The sequence below is a fragment of the Phyllostomus hastatus genome, unplaced genomic scaffold (genome assembly GCF_019186645.2).
Source record: "Phyllostomus hastatus isolate PE091 unplaced genomic scaffold, TTU_PhHast_1.1 phas_scaffold_216, whole genome shotgun sequence".
Taxonomy (NCBI): Eukaryota; Metazoa; Chordata; class Mammalia; order Chiroptera; family Phyllostomidae; genus Phyllostomus; species Phyllostomus hastatus.
In genome coordinates this window covers 15,934,608-15,947,976 of record NW_025334018.1, presented here as the reverse complement: position 1 = coordinate 15,947,976, position 13,369 = coordinate 15,934,608, and the positions used below count along the sequence as shown (strand labels likewise).

General features: G+C 53.5%; 1 protein-coding gene across 2 annotated transcripts in view; it reads left to right on the top strand.

The window, feature by feature from the left end:
• The window catches only part of AHCYL1 (adenosylhomocysteinase like 1), a 33,378-nt gene that overhangs the window by 8,000 nt on the left and 12,009 nt on the right, over positions 1 to 13,369 (top strand). For both annotated transcript variants that reach the window (XM_045817083.1, XM_045817084.1), the window contains exon 2: positions 12,250 to 12,361. In XM_045817083.1, the coding sequence (XP_045673039.1) occupies positions 12,250 to 12,361 (112 nt within the window). The remainder of the gene's footprint in view (positions 1 to 12,249; positions 12,362 to 13,369) is intronic.

Sequence of the window (13,369 nt, the reverse complement as noted above, 5' to 3'; positions counted from 1 at the left end):
GGGCCCATCTGCTGGGTCGTCTCTGTACTCGGCAGGTGGAGGTGTTATGACAGGCAGATTCTCTGCTTCCTTCGCTTTGTTTCCTCTCTGAGCAAGACGTGGCCAGCCCATCTGTTCCCTGCCTGCCTTGAGTCTCTTTCTTAAGAGCCTGGTAAACTCCATATGCCTGAGTTTGCTTTCTCGGGTCCTGCTGAGACTGTCCCAGATCGGTACTTCTCACGGAGTGGGGAGGAGTGCACGGTGGCAGTCCGCTGGGGAGCTTTTTCAGAATGTTTGTTCCCAGGGCCCTAACCCAGAATGGGGGCAGGGGTCGAGGGGAAGAGGCAGGTGGTGAAGGGGATGGTGTGTGCATTTTGAAACAGCTCGGATTGGGAAGAGCCCCAGTTTAGAACCCCTCTTCCAGATTTCCTAGCGAGGCCGGCCAAACTGGCTACAAAATCTGACATTGGGATGTGATGCAGCTGCCACCTGTCTTGGATGACTGTGGTCTTGAGGAAAAGTCTCGTGTCCCCAGTGTGAGAGGTCCTGAAAATGACCTGTACTTACTCTTCTTTCCTGAGGTATCGGTGTAAGCTGTGGCCAGAAATCACGCAGCCTGTCCGCCCAGGGTCGAGCGCCGCCTGCGTCCCAGGGCCTGTGACGGGCACTCAGAATACATCTGCAAACCAGACTGTGGTTCACACCCTGTCCCCTGGGGTGGTTCTTTGGGTCGTATGAGTCCCGCGTGGCGGCTCTTCATCATTTGGGCTTTGGCGCTCTCTCAGAGCTGTGCTCATCCCCCAGCAGTGTGCACGGCTCTATAGCAACCTCATGTCAGGGGGCGCTGGCAGCCTCAAGCCCCTTCCCGGACCCCAGACTGACAACCTAGAATGCTTGCTGAGCATGGAGAACGTGGTGATGGGGTCACAGCCAGGCCGTGGGCTGAGGGTTTGGGGCCCGTATCCCCTGGTCCAGACGCGGCAGTTTGCAAGGAACCTGAGGGTGTCTTTAGAAAAAGTCAGTATGAGGGGTGGCTAGGCCTCCGCTGAACCAGTAGCGTTTCTTGAATCTGTGTTCTCTTTGAAATCCTGGGGACGGTTTGACTCTCTGTCCCAGTTCCCACCCCTGGTTTTTGGTTGGCTGAGCTTTTTTGGACTCAGTGGATTAAAAATCAGGTCAGAATATGAGATTTCCTTAACGTGGTAATTTATATTATGAATTCCTGTACTAATAGCGATAGTAAAATTATAAAGCCCATTTAAGGGCATTTTCGTGAAGTTCTGGCTTCAGAACACAGAGTCACAGAAGGAGCAGGTTGAGAGGCGGAGGAAGTAGCCGAGGAGCACAGATTGGAGAAGAGTGACAGGAGGAATGGCGGGCAGAGCCCCGAGAGAGGGCCGACCGAGCTGGGAAGCCGGGGAGCCGGGGAGCCAGGAGAGTGGCTTCCTTCTTAAGCCAAAGGGAGTGGCTTTGAGACCCAGAGCAAAAAAAAAAAAAGGAAAGAAAAATCTTTTTGGCCCTGAAGAAGTCTGTTGTTACTGCTTTGTTACCAGATGGAACTCAGGATAAGACTGGGAGGGCTTCACACACACAGACAGTAAAGTCTCTCTTCCTGGAAAAGGTGGTGCTGACTTTTACAAAGGGCAGACCCTGCCTCAGGGTAGGACGGTGTGTGAATGACGTGTGGGACAGGACGGGAACACAGTGCAGCCTGGGGCACTGTGGGAAAGAAGGGCACAGAACAAGCAGGGCCAGAGGTAGCTGCTGGAGCACAGGGGCGCACAGAGTCCTGTGACATTTCTCTTTAACCCCCCAGAAGTCCGCTCCCGAGTGGGACCCCGGGCCAGGCCCTCTTCAGGTGGGCTTCCCAGGGCTGTTCTTGTTTCCCTGCCTGTGTCCTGAAGGGAGCGTTCCCCACCCACCCACCCCGAGGGTGGCTAAGTGCCGCGTTCAAGGCTGTCAGCTGCTGCTATAAACTCGCAGCCCATTAGAGAGCAGAGTCCACAGCCCTCCCCAGAGGAGCGGGAGGCCCTCGATGGTTGCATTTGGAGCTGCCCTGCAGCGTGTGGACATGCTGTTCTGCCACGAAACCTTCCAACCTGCTGTTACTGTGAGGGCGTCTCGCTGTTTGCTCAGTGGTGCATTAACGCCAGCGCCTCCTAATCTGGGGGAGATCATCACACCCAGTCATCTTCGTGTTGGGCTTTTAAAGAAGCCCTTTAAAGTGATCAGAGGCCCTGGCCATGTGGCTCAGCTGGTTGGAGTGTCATCCCACACACCACACGTCTACAGGTTCAGTTCCCAGCCAGGGCGTACACCTAGGTTGCGGGTTTGATCCCCAGTCATGGTGCATCTGGGGGGCAGCCAGTCATTGCTCCCTTCTCACATCGATGTTTCTATCCGTCTTCCTCTCTAAAATCAATAAACATATCCTTGGGTGAGGATTAAAATAATAATAACAAACGATCAAAGGAATTTGAGGCCTTCCTTCCTGAACCTTACAGGTTCTATTCAGCCCGTGAAGTTACATCGTTAAAACCTGCTACTCAGTTTGTAGAAAAAGTCTCAAAAACCGTGTAACCAGAATTTTTTTCTTCATTCATTAAATGAGTACTTGAAATGAATGACTGTCACAGATATGAAACTGAGACTCAGTAATCACTTACCATGTAACTTAAACCCAGCACGCTTCAGTAAATTAACAACCGTATGAGAATGGTCTTTCATTGTAGTGGAGCCAGAGGAGTGGTACCAGAAAGTAGGAAACAAAAGGTGTTTTGTTTTTTTTTTTTAAGAAAATTTATGTGGGGGTCCCCAAATTTAATATAACTTGTATTGGGAAAACCCCTTTGCTAGATCTTCTAGACGTGTTGTAAGGTGCCAGGGGACTTGGAGTGGGTACCGTTAGAGTGGTGTGCTGTAGGTGGGAGGGGAACCTTGTGGAACGCTCTGAGTTCAAGGGCATGTTGTCCGACTGTACTAAGTATTAGTGTGAAAGAGAAGTTGCCTGTCACCACTCTGCACAGGATAAAGTACCTTAAAAACCACATGCAAAGTATATTTTCTGTTGTCTGTTTTAAAGGTGGTCATTTCTTACAAAAATAGCCACTTCTTCAGGGGACCAAAAAAAAAAGTCATTGGCCCATTTGAAGCATACCAAACTGAAAACCTTGGATAAATAAATCCAGGTGGTATTGCTCAATTGCTTCTGATGTGCGTAGGAAATCCCTGGTCATTTCTTTCACCCTGTAAAACGGTCCGAATTAGACCACCCACACGTTCTCCTCTCCCCTGTGTCCCCAGAGAGCGTGGAAGCGCGTGCCGGGGTGCGGCTCGGGCCCCGACGTCCTCCCCTCCTGGCCCTTCCCGAGCCTGAGCAGCCGCACTTCTCAACGGCAGTTCCCTGGCCGCTCAAAGATGCTGCGTCTCTGTGCGTCATTGCCCTCCTTCCCCACACCAGTCTGGGTTCTGGGTTTGGGAACTGAGACAGTGCTGCTTCTTCCCTAAACTGACACATCTTCATCTGGTGGTAGAAGCTCAGAAGGCTTCTGCGTACAACGCCGTGCAGTAGTACACTGTTGTAAACTGACCCCTGAAGATAAAGGGGAAGCTGCTGTTTGCAGAAGAAGGATGATAATACTGGGCTTGTAGGGTTTGGGGGAGTGCTGTTTATTTTTTGCTTTCTTGCCTTGAGCAAATCACTGGGCCCTGCCCCCTGTTGTGCTGTGAAGGGTGGATCCAGTACTCAGAGGGTTCCAAAATGTTTTGGAAAATACAGATCCTCTAGTATAAGGAAGTCACCGCCGTAAGCCGCCAGTGTAGGCGGAGCACCTGCAACTGGAGAGTCGGAGGGACCTGGGCGTCGGGGCCTTGGTGCTCACGGCACTTACTAGTAAGGACAGGCTTCACACCTCTGGTCAGCCCCGGTGAGAGTCCCAGTGTACTGGTGGTTTTACTCACTGTCTTTACGTCCGATCTAAGCAAAAATGGTTTGAAAATCAGTGGTGGTGTAGCAGTGTTACTTATTGATAAGATATGCTGAATAACTTTTCCTGCACAAAACTTGATTTTGACTTTTGGTTTGCCGTACAGCCTAAAGCAAGAGACTTTTGTCCTCGTGTGTCTGTCCACTTTACTCATTAAAAAAGGGCAGTTCAGAAAGTCCTGGATCAAGAAAACCCAGATTCCGTATTCTGTGGTCCGGGAGGCCGGGGTGTACGGGATGCATTCCAGGGCAAGAGGTGCTGTTCCTTGTGAGCGGCCCCAGGGGTGGCAGGCGGCGGTCCCTGTCAGCCAGCTGCTTCCTGCAGGCTGTCTGAGATCGGGGCTTTACGGGGAGACTGTTACCTAGGATTGGACACACACACACACACACACACCACGTTAGAGAGTCAAGAAGGGGAGCAGGCACTGCCTCTTTAGCATGGAAAATAGAGTTACGTTTTTGGGGTGGCTGACGGTCTTCGGCAGACTCTCGACTGTGTACTGTGTCTGTAATCTGTGCTTCTGGAGGCTTTTTTTTTTTAAGGACTATGGATACTAAAACCAACTGCAGCTGGTTGGTCTTCAGAGTCATTTCACCTCGCCCTTTGGCCGTGGAGATGCCCAGTTTCACTGCAGGATGGGTTCTGAAAGGTCCATTCCATTCACAGTACCTGGTTCTACGTAGCTGCTGTTTAACAGCAGGTCTTTAAAGTCAGGTGGTTTATCTAGTGTGGCGTCCCGACGGCCTTTTCCTCTCTTGAGGCTCTCCATTGTGGTTGGGTGCCAGCTGGAAAACTGATGCAGTCTCTGTCTCCTGAGCTTGTTGGGTGTTAGTCTGGGGCTCAGAGAGCCGACCGCGTGGTCTCGGTGGCCACTCGTTGGGAGCTGTTTGTAGTTCTTCGGCCACACACAGTTTGGCAGGGGCCTGCATGTCGCCCACCTCCAGGTGGGTACGGCCTTCCCGGTGCTGAGCTGACTTACAGGTGGGACTTACTCCAGCGAGCATGTGAAGAGGGTTTGAGTGTGTAAGATGTAATCAGCTTTCAACTTCACTTAAACTAGACTTCCAGATCAAGGGAAAAAGAATTATTCTTACACGTCTCCACTCTTGTTTCTTCTGGGTAGGCTGAGATATTATACGTACGGCATTTACTCAGTCTGTACGGCCACCTTCCAGAATGCTGGAGAGACTCCATCTTCCGGAGCTGTCCACTGATCACTTGCTCTCAGAAGGAACTTTTTTCCCCACCTAAAAATCCATCCGAAGAAGACAGAGTTACCTGTTTGTAGGCAGGTGACAAGTTTGCATCTTCAAGGGCATACTGGCATACCTTGCAGTAAGGTTTGCCAGTTTCCCTTCTGTCAGAGACCAAGATTGTTAACATGAGAAAAGCAATTCAAACAGGAAAATTAAAAGTCTTAAAAAGTGGTCATGTTAAATCTGAAGTGGAAATGTCAATGTGAACTCGTGGGTGAAACAGAAAGACTGATTTTTCTCTCCATCGAATGAACCTGAAGCGCTGCCCCCCCCACCCCCGACAGCCAGTAGCCCACCCTCTGCCCTGGTGTGGGTTTGAAAAGGCCACTCCACGGGGGAAGAGTCAGGGCTCCCTGGAGAAATGGCTGCTGCCAGGCCCGAAGCAGAGAGCAAGGTGAGCCTGGCATGTCGTCTCGGGCAGGCAGGAAGTGCCCAGGCAGGGCGCCATCAGAGCAGGCAGGAGGCTCCCACTGGCTTGCAATTGAAAGTATCACTGCATAAATAAAAAGACACATGACGAGTGAAAAAGAAAAAGATAATGAGTGAGGAAAAAGCTTTTCTTTGCCAAAGAATGCCAGCTAATATATTTGGAAAGAACAATGAGAAAAAACAATTATCCTATAAGCCACCCTCCTCCCCAGCAGAACCAGTTCAGGCGGGGATTAGGAGCAGATGGTGGAGTCACCAGGGAGCAGGGCACTCACAGGCTGACAACTGTCGCTCCGCAAACGAACCTGCGCTTGCGGTGGCCTCACGTGAAACGGGGGTCCAGTTTTGTGTCACCAGTGGTAGAACCAGCCGATGGCGTGTCGCCTGATGAGATGCAAAGTGAAGTCTTCGTACAACGTCATCTATGAAATATTCCTGCCAGAATTTTAACCTCTTTCTCATCGAACCGCAAAGCCCAGCTTCCAGTTTACATGAAGGAAACAACATGAAAAATTCAGAATATGGAAGAATCTGTAAGGCATCTGGCCTGGACTCTTCAAGGAAAGTCAGTATCTCAGGGGGAGCAGGGGGAGGCAGGAGGAGGGTTCTCCATGAGCGGAAACTGAAGGAACCTCACGGCCAGGTGCACGTGGTGAACCTTGGCTCCATCCTGGGCTGGACGAGCTGGGGGGGCCGTGGGTCTGCCGCCGTGACTGAGAATTTGAGTGCAGACTGGGGGTTCGATGGTGGAGGGCTGGGGCTGATATTCTCGAGTACAGAGCTGTTGGGTTCTGTGGGACAGAGTGTTCTTAGAGCGTGTTCGCTGGTTTTTTCCTTTTGCAGTACCGTTTGAAAGTATGCATTTGTACGTCCGGATGTGTACAGAGGAAGAAACCTAGTATGGAAAATGGAAAGCTTCCGTTTAGGTGGAGGGTATATAGGTTTCATGACACTGTTTTTAAAACACCCTTTGCATGTTGAACACGATTATGACAGAAAGTGCAGCAGCGATGGTTGGGGGTGAGACTGGGGGCACCTTTGGTGGGCTCCTAAAGTCACAGGTCTGTTCCAGTGATTCAGGTTTCTTCAGTCGCTCATACAAAAAGGTTTTTTTTTTTAACATAGAGTCAGTGACAGCCCAATGCCAGGCGCAAGGAGTGGCGAGTTTTCGTGTCTTGTTGGTAGTGGCTCGAGGGTGAGACGAGTGTGGGCAGGTCGGTAGCCGAGCGGACGCCGGAGCGCAGTCCAGACGTGTGTTACGCTCTGCGGTAAACCGTGGTTTTCAGAAGGTTAGGAAGCCCTTCCCTCCCTGCTTGTGGCCGCTTTTACCCTCCCCATTTCACCTCCAGTTGGCAGTTGGGGACCCGGTCACCCGTTTTTGCCAGGTCGCTGTAGGAGAGAGCAGCAGCCGGTGCAGCGTGTTGTGACGAGATCGGAGTAGCTGATAAGGGTGCCGCTGTTCGCTCTTCGGCTGCGGAGTTGTTCAGGCTTTACGTTCCTTCCTCACCATCGAGTGACTCAGCAGCGTGGGCCCTGGTGCTGCCTGTCGCTCCTGCCCCACCCCCCAGCGCTGGTGAAACATCAAGTTGAATCCCATTGTGAAAGGCGTGCTGCTTCTGCCTGGAATCGGACTCTAGCGTGTGTGTTACATCCTGTTGCTCTCAGGACGTGGAGACGGGCGCATGGGGGAGGGACCTGTGTGCTGTGATTAGCTTGCCCATTCCCTGCCCCCCCAGCCCACGCCGGCCCCCCCCCTCCCCAGAAACTCAGGCCCCATCTGGGGAAACTGAGAACCTGAGAAGCCGGAGACGGGGAGGGAGGGCCTGGTGTCTCGGAAGACTGGTTTCTGCGCAGGGATGGGGAGCCATGGCTGGAGCGGGCGCTGGAGCGGCCCTGCGGCGTGAGCCTGCGTCCCGGAGATGAGTCACTTCCTGGTGGCGCACCTGAAGGCAGCATGTTGGGAAGGGGTGCCCTGCTTCTTGGGGACGTTTCCTTGACCTCAGTGAAGGTCTGGCAGGTGTTTGGACTGACGTAGTTCTTCCAAGCAGTTGGGGCTCGTAGGTGACGGTTTCTTCGGATGCATCTGAGGTGGGACTCAGGCCGGTCGGGGGTGAGTACCAAGAAAAGGTCCTACACCTGTTTAGCTGACGGCCCTCCCCGCTTCCTTCCCACTGAGAACGGAGCTGGGGGAGAGGCTCGGTAGAGGAGGAGAGCATCAGCTGGGAGACGTGTGTGCGAAGAGGCCGGCAGGACCGAGGGCATCCCGGCCAGCACGCTGCTCACTGCTCAGTGATGGACCCTGTGCGCGCCTCCAGCTCCCGGTGGCCACTCTTGGCTCAGCTGCTGAGTGTTAGCTGAGGAGGACACTGATCGTAATTTTTTCGCAGGAAAATCACACGTGTATGCTAGCGGAGGCCGTGGGAAAGATGATGTAATGAGTTTGGGACTGTCTCAGAGTCAGTGTGCCTGATGGAGGAGGGTACTGGCTGTTTCAGAGAATCCTCGGCCGTGAGAAGGACCGTTCCCTCTGCCCGCTCCTAAAGTGTGCTCCCTTGATGATTTGTTTTCCTAGAACTTGCTGTTTACCTTGAGTTTAGTCTTCACCCTTAGGAGGAAACCTTCCTGAGCAAATGGAAAGCTCTTAGGTAGGCTTGTGAAGTCACAGGCTCCATGCGCAGTCCGCCTGCTCCCTGGTGTGTGGGGGCCTGGGTGAAGAACACCAGGTGAGGCTGTGAAGACTGCGGCCTGTGGCACGGTCCTGACGACGCAGGAACGTTCTGTGACAAACCACCCGTGTTAGTATTCACTTCCTGGTGGGCCAGGGCACGCCTGCAGGTTGGAAGGGACCACGTGTCCTCCCACAGGTCTCTGCCGGACTGGCACTGGGTCCTTGGGTGGTGCCTGGCGAGTGGGAGGCTGGGGAACGTGCTCCATGGGTGTTATCCTGGTTCCTGATCCCGGTCCCTGGGCCAGCGTGTGGCAGGGGAGGTCGGGCAGGTCACTTCTCTCTGACTCAGGAGCTCCGGGCACGGCTGGGTGGGGCCGGGCAGGAAGGAAAGCCGAGCGGTGTAACGTCTGCACTGCACGGAGAGGCCGTGTTTGTGGAAGTGAGCTGCTCGGCTTCTGAGAGTAACTCAGCGGTCAGGGCCAGCCGAGTGCCTGGTGCACAGCCACTTGCCGCCCCTGGAGGCTGGGGCCACTGTTCCTGCGGCTGCCTGCGATCCCTTGTCCTTGGTGGTTCTCCGAGCTCCCTGTGCACCAGCCTCCCCGCGAGGTGGCGGCGGTGCTGGGCCCCACGTTCTTCCTTCCCCAGGGCTTCCCTGTACCGCCCCCAGCAGCACATGGAGGAGAGTCAGCTCTCGTACCCGCTGAGCCATTCGAAGAGGTGCTCTAAAATAGCACGTTAAACTGGCCTGACAGTTAACTGAGTTTTTAAGGCACAGCAAGCAGACTGCTGTGTTTGGGTGAGCTATTTGGAGAGTGCCTCTGCCTGACCTTCTGGCCTGTCTCGGCCGTGGCAGTAGTGCAAGAATGGAACGCCGTTGTGCGTGCTGTGAGGAAGGCTGGTGTGTGGGTGGCGAGTGTCCAGACAGACAGTTCTTTAACAGGACTTTTTGATTTTCGGATACTTTCTGGACTTCAGCTACCTATCTCCTTTTCCCTCCTCCACTTCCCCATCCTACGCCATATTTAGCCCTAGCATTTCCCTACCCATCTGGATGTGAAGAAACTCTAAAGGACACCAATTAAGACTTAAGAGTGATTGGAAGAAGTCGTGATAAGGGAAGTAATGTGAACAGAACAGCTTTGGATTTTGTTTTTACCTCGCTGATCATATTTGGCCTAAATGCAGCTCGGCCAGCCTGGTTAGCAGGCCGTGACGGAGCTCTGGTTTCACTGCAGAGAAAACCTGCCACGTCCAAAGGTTGCTTTTGGCAACAGTGGTGTTGTTCACCATGTGACAACTGTCCAGGGGCTACCTCGCCAGGGGGAGGACAGGGCTCCTAGCTGCGGTGGGAGAGAAGACGAGGTCATCGAGCATCTTTGTGTCGCTGGGTCCCCTATTTATGAGCAGGGAGAAGATCAAAGAGCGACAGGGACGGACAGCCGCCCGTCCGTGTCTCGGCGCGAGCTCCCACTCCGCCCACTGGGAGTACGGGGCGTGTTTATCGTTTGCGAGGTGGGGCTCTGCACTGATCATAAGCTGCTTGCAGCACAGTCTGATATTTTTATTTTCACAGCTTAATGTCTTTAGACGGGAAAGAGCTGCTAAGCTTTAGGCGACCGATGGCCTGTGTTAATGTGAGGTGGAACGTGACTCAGTTCTTAGGGTGCAGGAGAAACACACTCCGTCTGGCCACAGCTGCCCCTCTATTTTTTATATAAAAAACTGCAAATGTTACTGCGGTTCCCACCCCCACCTCTGGTAGGCGGTGCCTGGGAATGTACGGAGAACCTTTTGAAAAGAGGTGAACGGGAGGAGGGAGCCGAAACAGCCAGGAAGAGAGCGCAGCTTCGGAGTAGGCTGCTGCACGAGGAGCGGGGAGGCCGGGGAGGGAGGGCTGCCTCCAGAGAGGCTCCGACGGCACCAGTGGTCTCCTGACGGTGTGTTTATTTCTGCCACCAACACGACCACGCACTGGGGCGAGGGTCGGCATCACCTTGATGCCGTGCCCATCCGTCCATCTGTCCGTCCGGTGAAACCGGCTTTGCCGACTGCAGCCGTCACGTGAACACTCAGCAGGAAGTCCTGTCTGGGGACCCGGAGGAAGGGTAGGCGCTGAGCTGTGGCCACTTCAGTGGGTTTGGGGTGTTTTTTGTTTTTTGAGTTCTGGGGGGTTTTTTTGTTTGTTTTTTTTTAATGGAAAGGCAGTTTTGCTTTAGACATTCAAGCTATTTAAAGTTGTAGCACCTAAAATGAAAAAGATGCTTCAGAAATTGTGGTGCACTATACGTGGTTTAGCTTGGATCTTTATTGGCAGTCACTTTTTATTTTTGAAATTTTACTGAATTGATCTTTGAAGACAGGTGCAGGGCTCACTTATTCTACAGAGAGTTACTGAACACTCTCCGTGTGCGCGGCCCTGGGCTGCAGGGTGGGACCGGCAGCCCTTGATCTCCCTGCCCCCGCGCTCTGCCCCGCGGCAGCAGAGCAGGCTGTGGACCCCGCCGCCCCTGGTTCCGCAGCGTGGCCTGCGGAAGAAAACAAGCCAGTCGGATGTCGAGCCAGAGTGGGGTTTAAGTGGAAATACTCGTGGGTGTTTCTGTCGGGCCTGCTGCCCTAACGTAGTGGCTGTTACTGCGAGGGGATTCTCTGCTTTTGTTCCTGGTGTGAACCCCATATCTGTGTTCCCTTTGACTGCGGCTTTATTCCCCGTGGAGACCTACTAATTCACTAACCGATTTGTTCCCACCAGCCGCTCCTGCCTGGGCTGCACGTTTCGGCCTGATTCGCAGGCCGCCGCGGCCACAGCCGAGGCCTGGGCTGGAGAGCACTCGGGACGGCGGAGGGGCTCCTGGGAGCTGTAACAAATGGGCAGTTCACTGTCCTGGCTCCAAAGGGGCTGCGACCATGTTGCTAGCATTGCTGGAGAGATTTTAACCTGCGATAGCGTACATTTCCAGAGGTGTTTGCTGAAGACTTAGCTTAATGGGTTCTCCATGGAAACGTTTGCAGATTTGGTCAGTCGGGCTGTGAGGAAAATCTCAGTTCAGATTCTCAACCCGCTGTTTGTCAGGAGGCCGAAGTTTTAAAGAGGGTTTATCGGGGTTTAACGAGGAATTCAGGAGGAAGGTTTATAGAAGAAGGTGTCTTCATACTCTTGAGAAACAGCCATTAATTTGCCTATAAATAATATTAATTATAAACTATTTGCTGTTGCTTAAAGCCAGTTTTCCAAATATCTTTCAAACAATTACGGAGTTCTGGTTCATTTCACTCAAGGAAGTTTTTAAGGCAGAGCTCACTGGGTCGTGACTTTCTCCTCCCTCCCACCGAGTCCTGAGCAGTTAGAATTCACTGTGGTGTGCAGATGTTTTCTAATGTCTCTTCCATTCGTGTGTCCTGGTGTGTCACTGCACACGCAAGGCTCTGGGATGCCACACTGGCGCTGTGAAGTGGAGGGGTGCAATGGGCCCCCACTGCTGGCACCCGGGAGCACAGCGCCGCTCTGGGGCCTCTCCTAATTCTTCCCAGAAGGAGGGCCCCTGCTGTCTTCAGGATAAGGATGTGCTTCAGGAGACCGTTCTGGAAAAGGAACAAGCAAGCAGAAGCACTAGGAGAATATGCCTGGCTTTGAAAGAGTTGGGAGGGAGGTTAAAGGGTTTAATGTACCAAGGTTAGAAGAGGAAGGAAAACTTGGGAAGTTGGACAGGTGCCGACATTTCCGCTGCGACAGCGGGGCAGAGACAGTGGTTGTCGCTCTGGGAGCAGCAGGAAGGCGGCCCCTGCCGCCCGCAGTTCTGGTGGGAAGAGCGGTGGGCTCAGTGGTAGGTGCTACGTGATGGCAGCTTCTAGGGAAGACTCCCTGTGGCCTTTAAAAATGGGACATTTCACAGAATCCTTGTAAGCTTTCAACGTTTTTGTTTTCCTCTTACAGCAAATCCAGTTTGCTGATGACATGCAGGAGTTCACCAAATTCCCCACCAAGACGGGCCGCCGGTCCCTGTCCCGGTCCATCTCGCAGTCCTCCACGGACAGCTACAGCTCAGGTAGGCGAGCGCCCCCGCCCGGGGCCCTTCCCTGCAGCCTAGCAGCGCCTCCTGGCAGCGCCGCCCAGCTGTGTGCAGGGAGCCCGCTCCGACCGCTTGGGCAGCCAGAGTGTCGCAGCCAGCCTGTCGCTGGGGACACTCCCGTCATCACGAGGCTGTCTTCCCCGGGCTTTCTCCCTGTGTGGTCTGTGGCCAGGGCCTGGCGGGTCGCTCGGGGCCAGTCCCCACTCCCACGTGCGTCTGTCCATCCGCCACACTACCAGAGGAGGGAGATCAGCGGTATTTAGGCTGACGGAACTGGCCTTGGAAAGAGGGGCATTCTGAAAGCATAGTTCCTGAGTTCTTTGTTTGAGATATCCCCTGCTTCCTATCTCTTTGTTTCTTGTCTCCAAGACTTCTTGGGTTGTAACAATAAACGTTAGTACTTTGCTCCTTTCATTTACTGGGTCATCCTTTCTGTGGAAGCTGCCCGCCCCGGAGCGGGAAGGATTCCCACCGCTCAGACGGCCCTGGCTCTGTTTCTCTTTGGCCTCAGCCCCGTGTGGGTGGTCTGCTGGGCCCTTCTCGCCGTCCCAGTGGGCCCTGGAGGACTGACTTGGAGAGGACATAGGCCCTCAGGATCTGCGTGCTGGGGGGACCCACGTGCGAGGTGCACAGGGGCACCGCGTCCGGCCCCCCGCGTTCAGCTGAGGAAGCATTGCTCGAAGATTCAGAAGCTCGCCCCCAGTCAGAGGCTGTGATTAGTGGCAACCAAGAGATTTATACTGAAGCCATTGTCTTTTGCTGGAATATCGTTTGTATCGTCTTGTTAACATTAAAGACAGGGCTTTAGGTGCAAGGAATGTAAACAAACAAACACATTTTTAAAAACTTACTTTCCACCCTGTGCCTGATAACCCAGCACAGACAAGATGGGCGGACAGGGGCAGATGGTGGTACCCAAGGTTAAGTACTGAGACAGATGAACGTACAGACTCACCACGGGCCTGTGTGCAAGAAGGGGTTCCA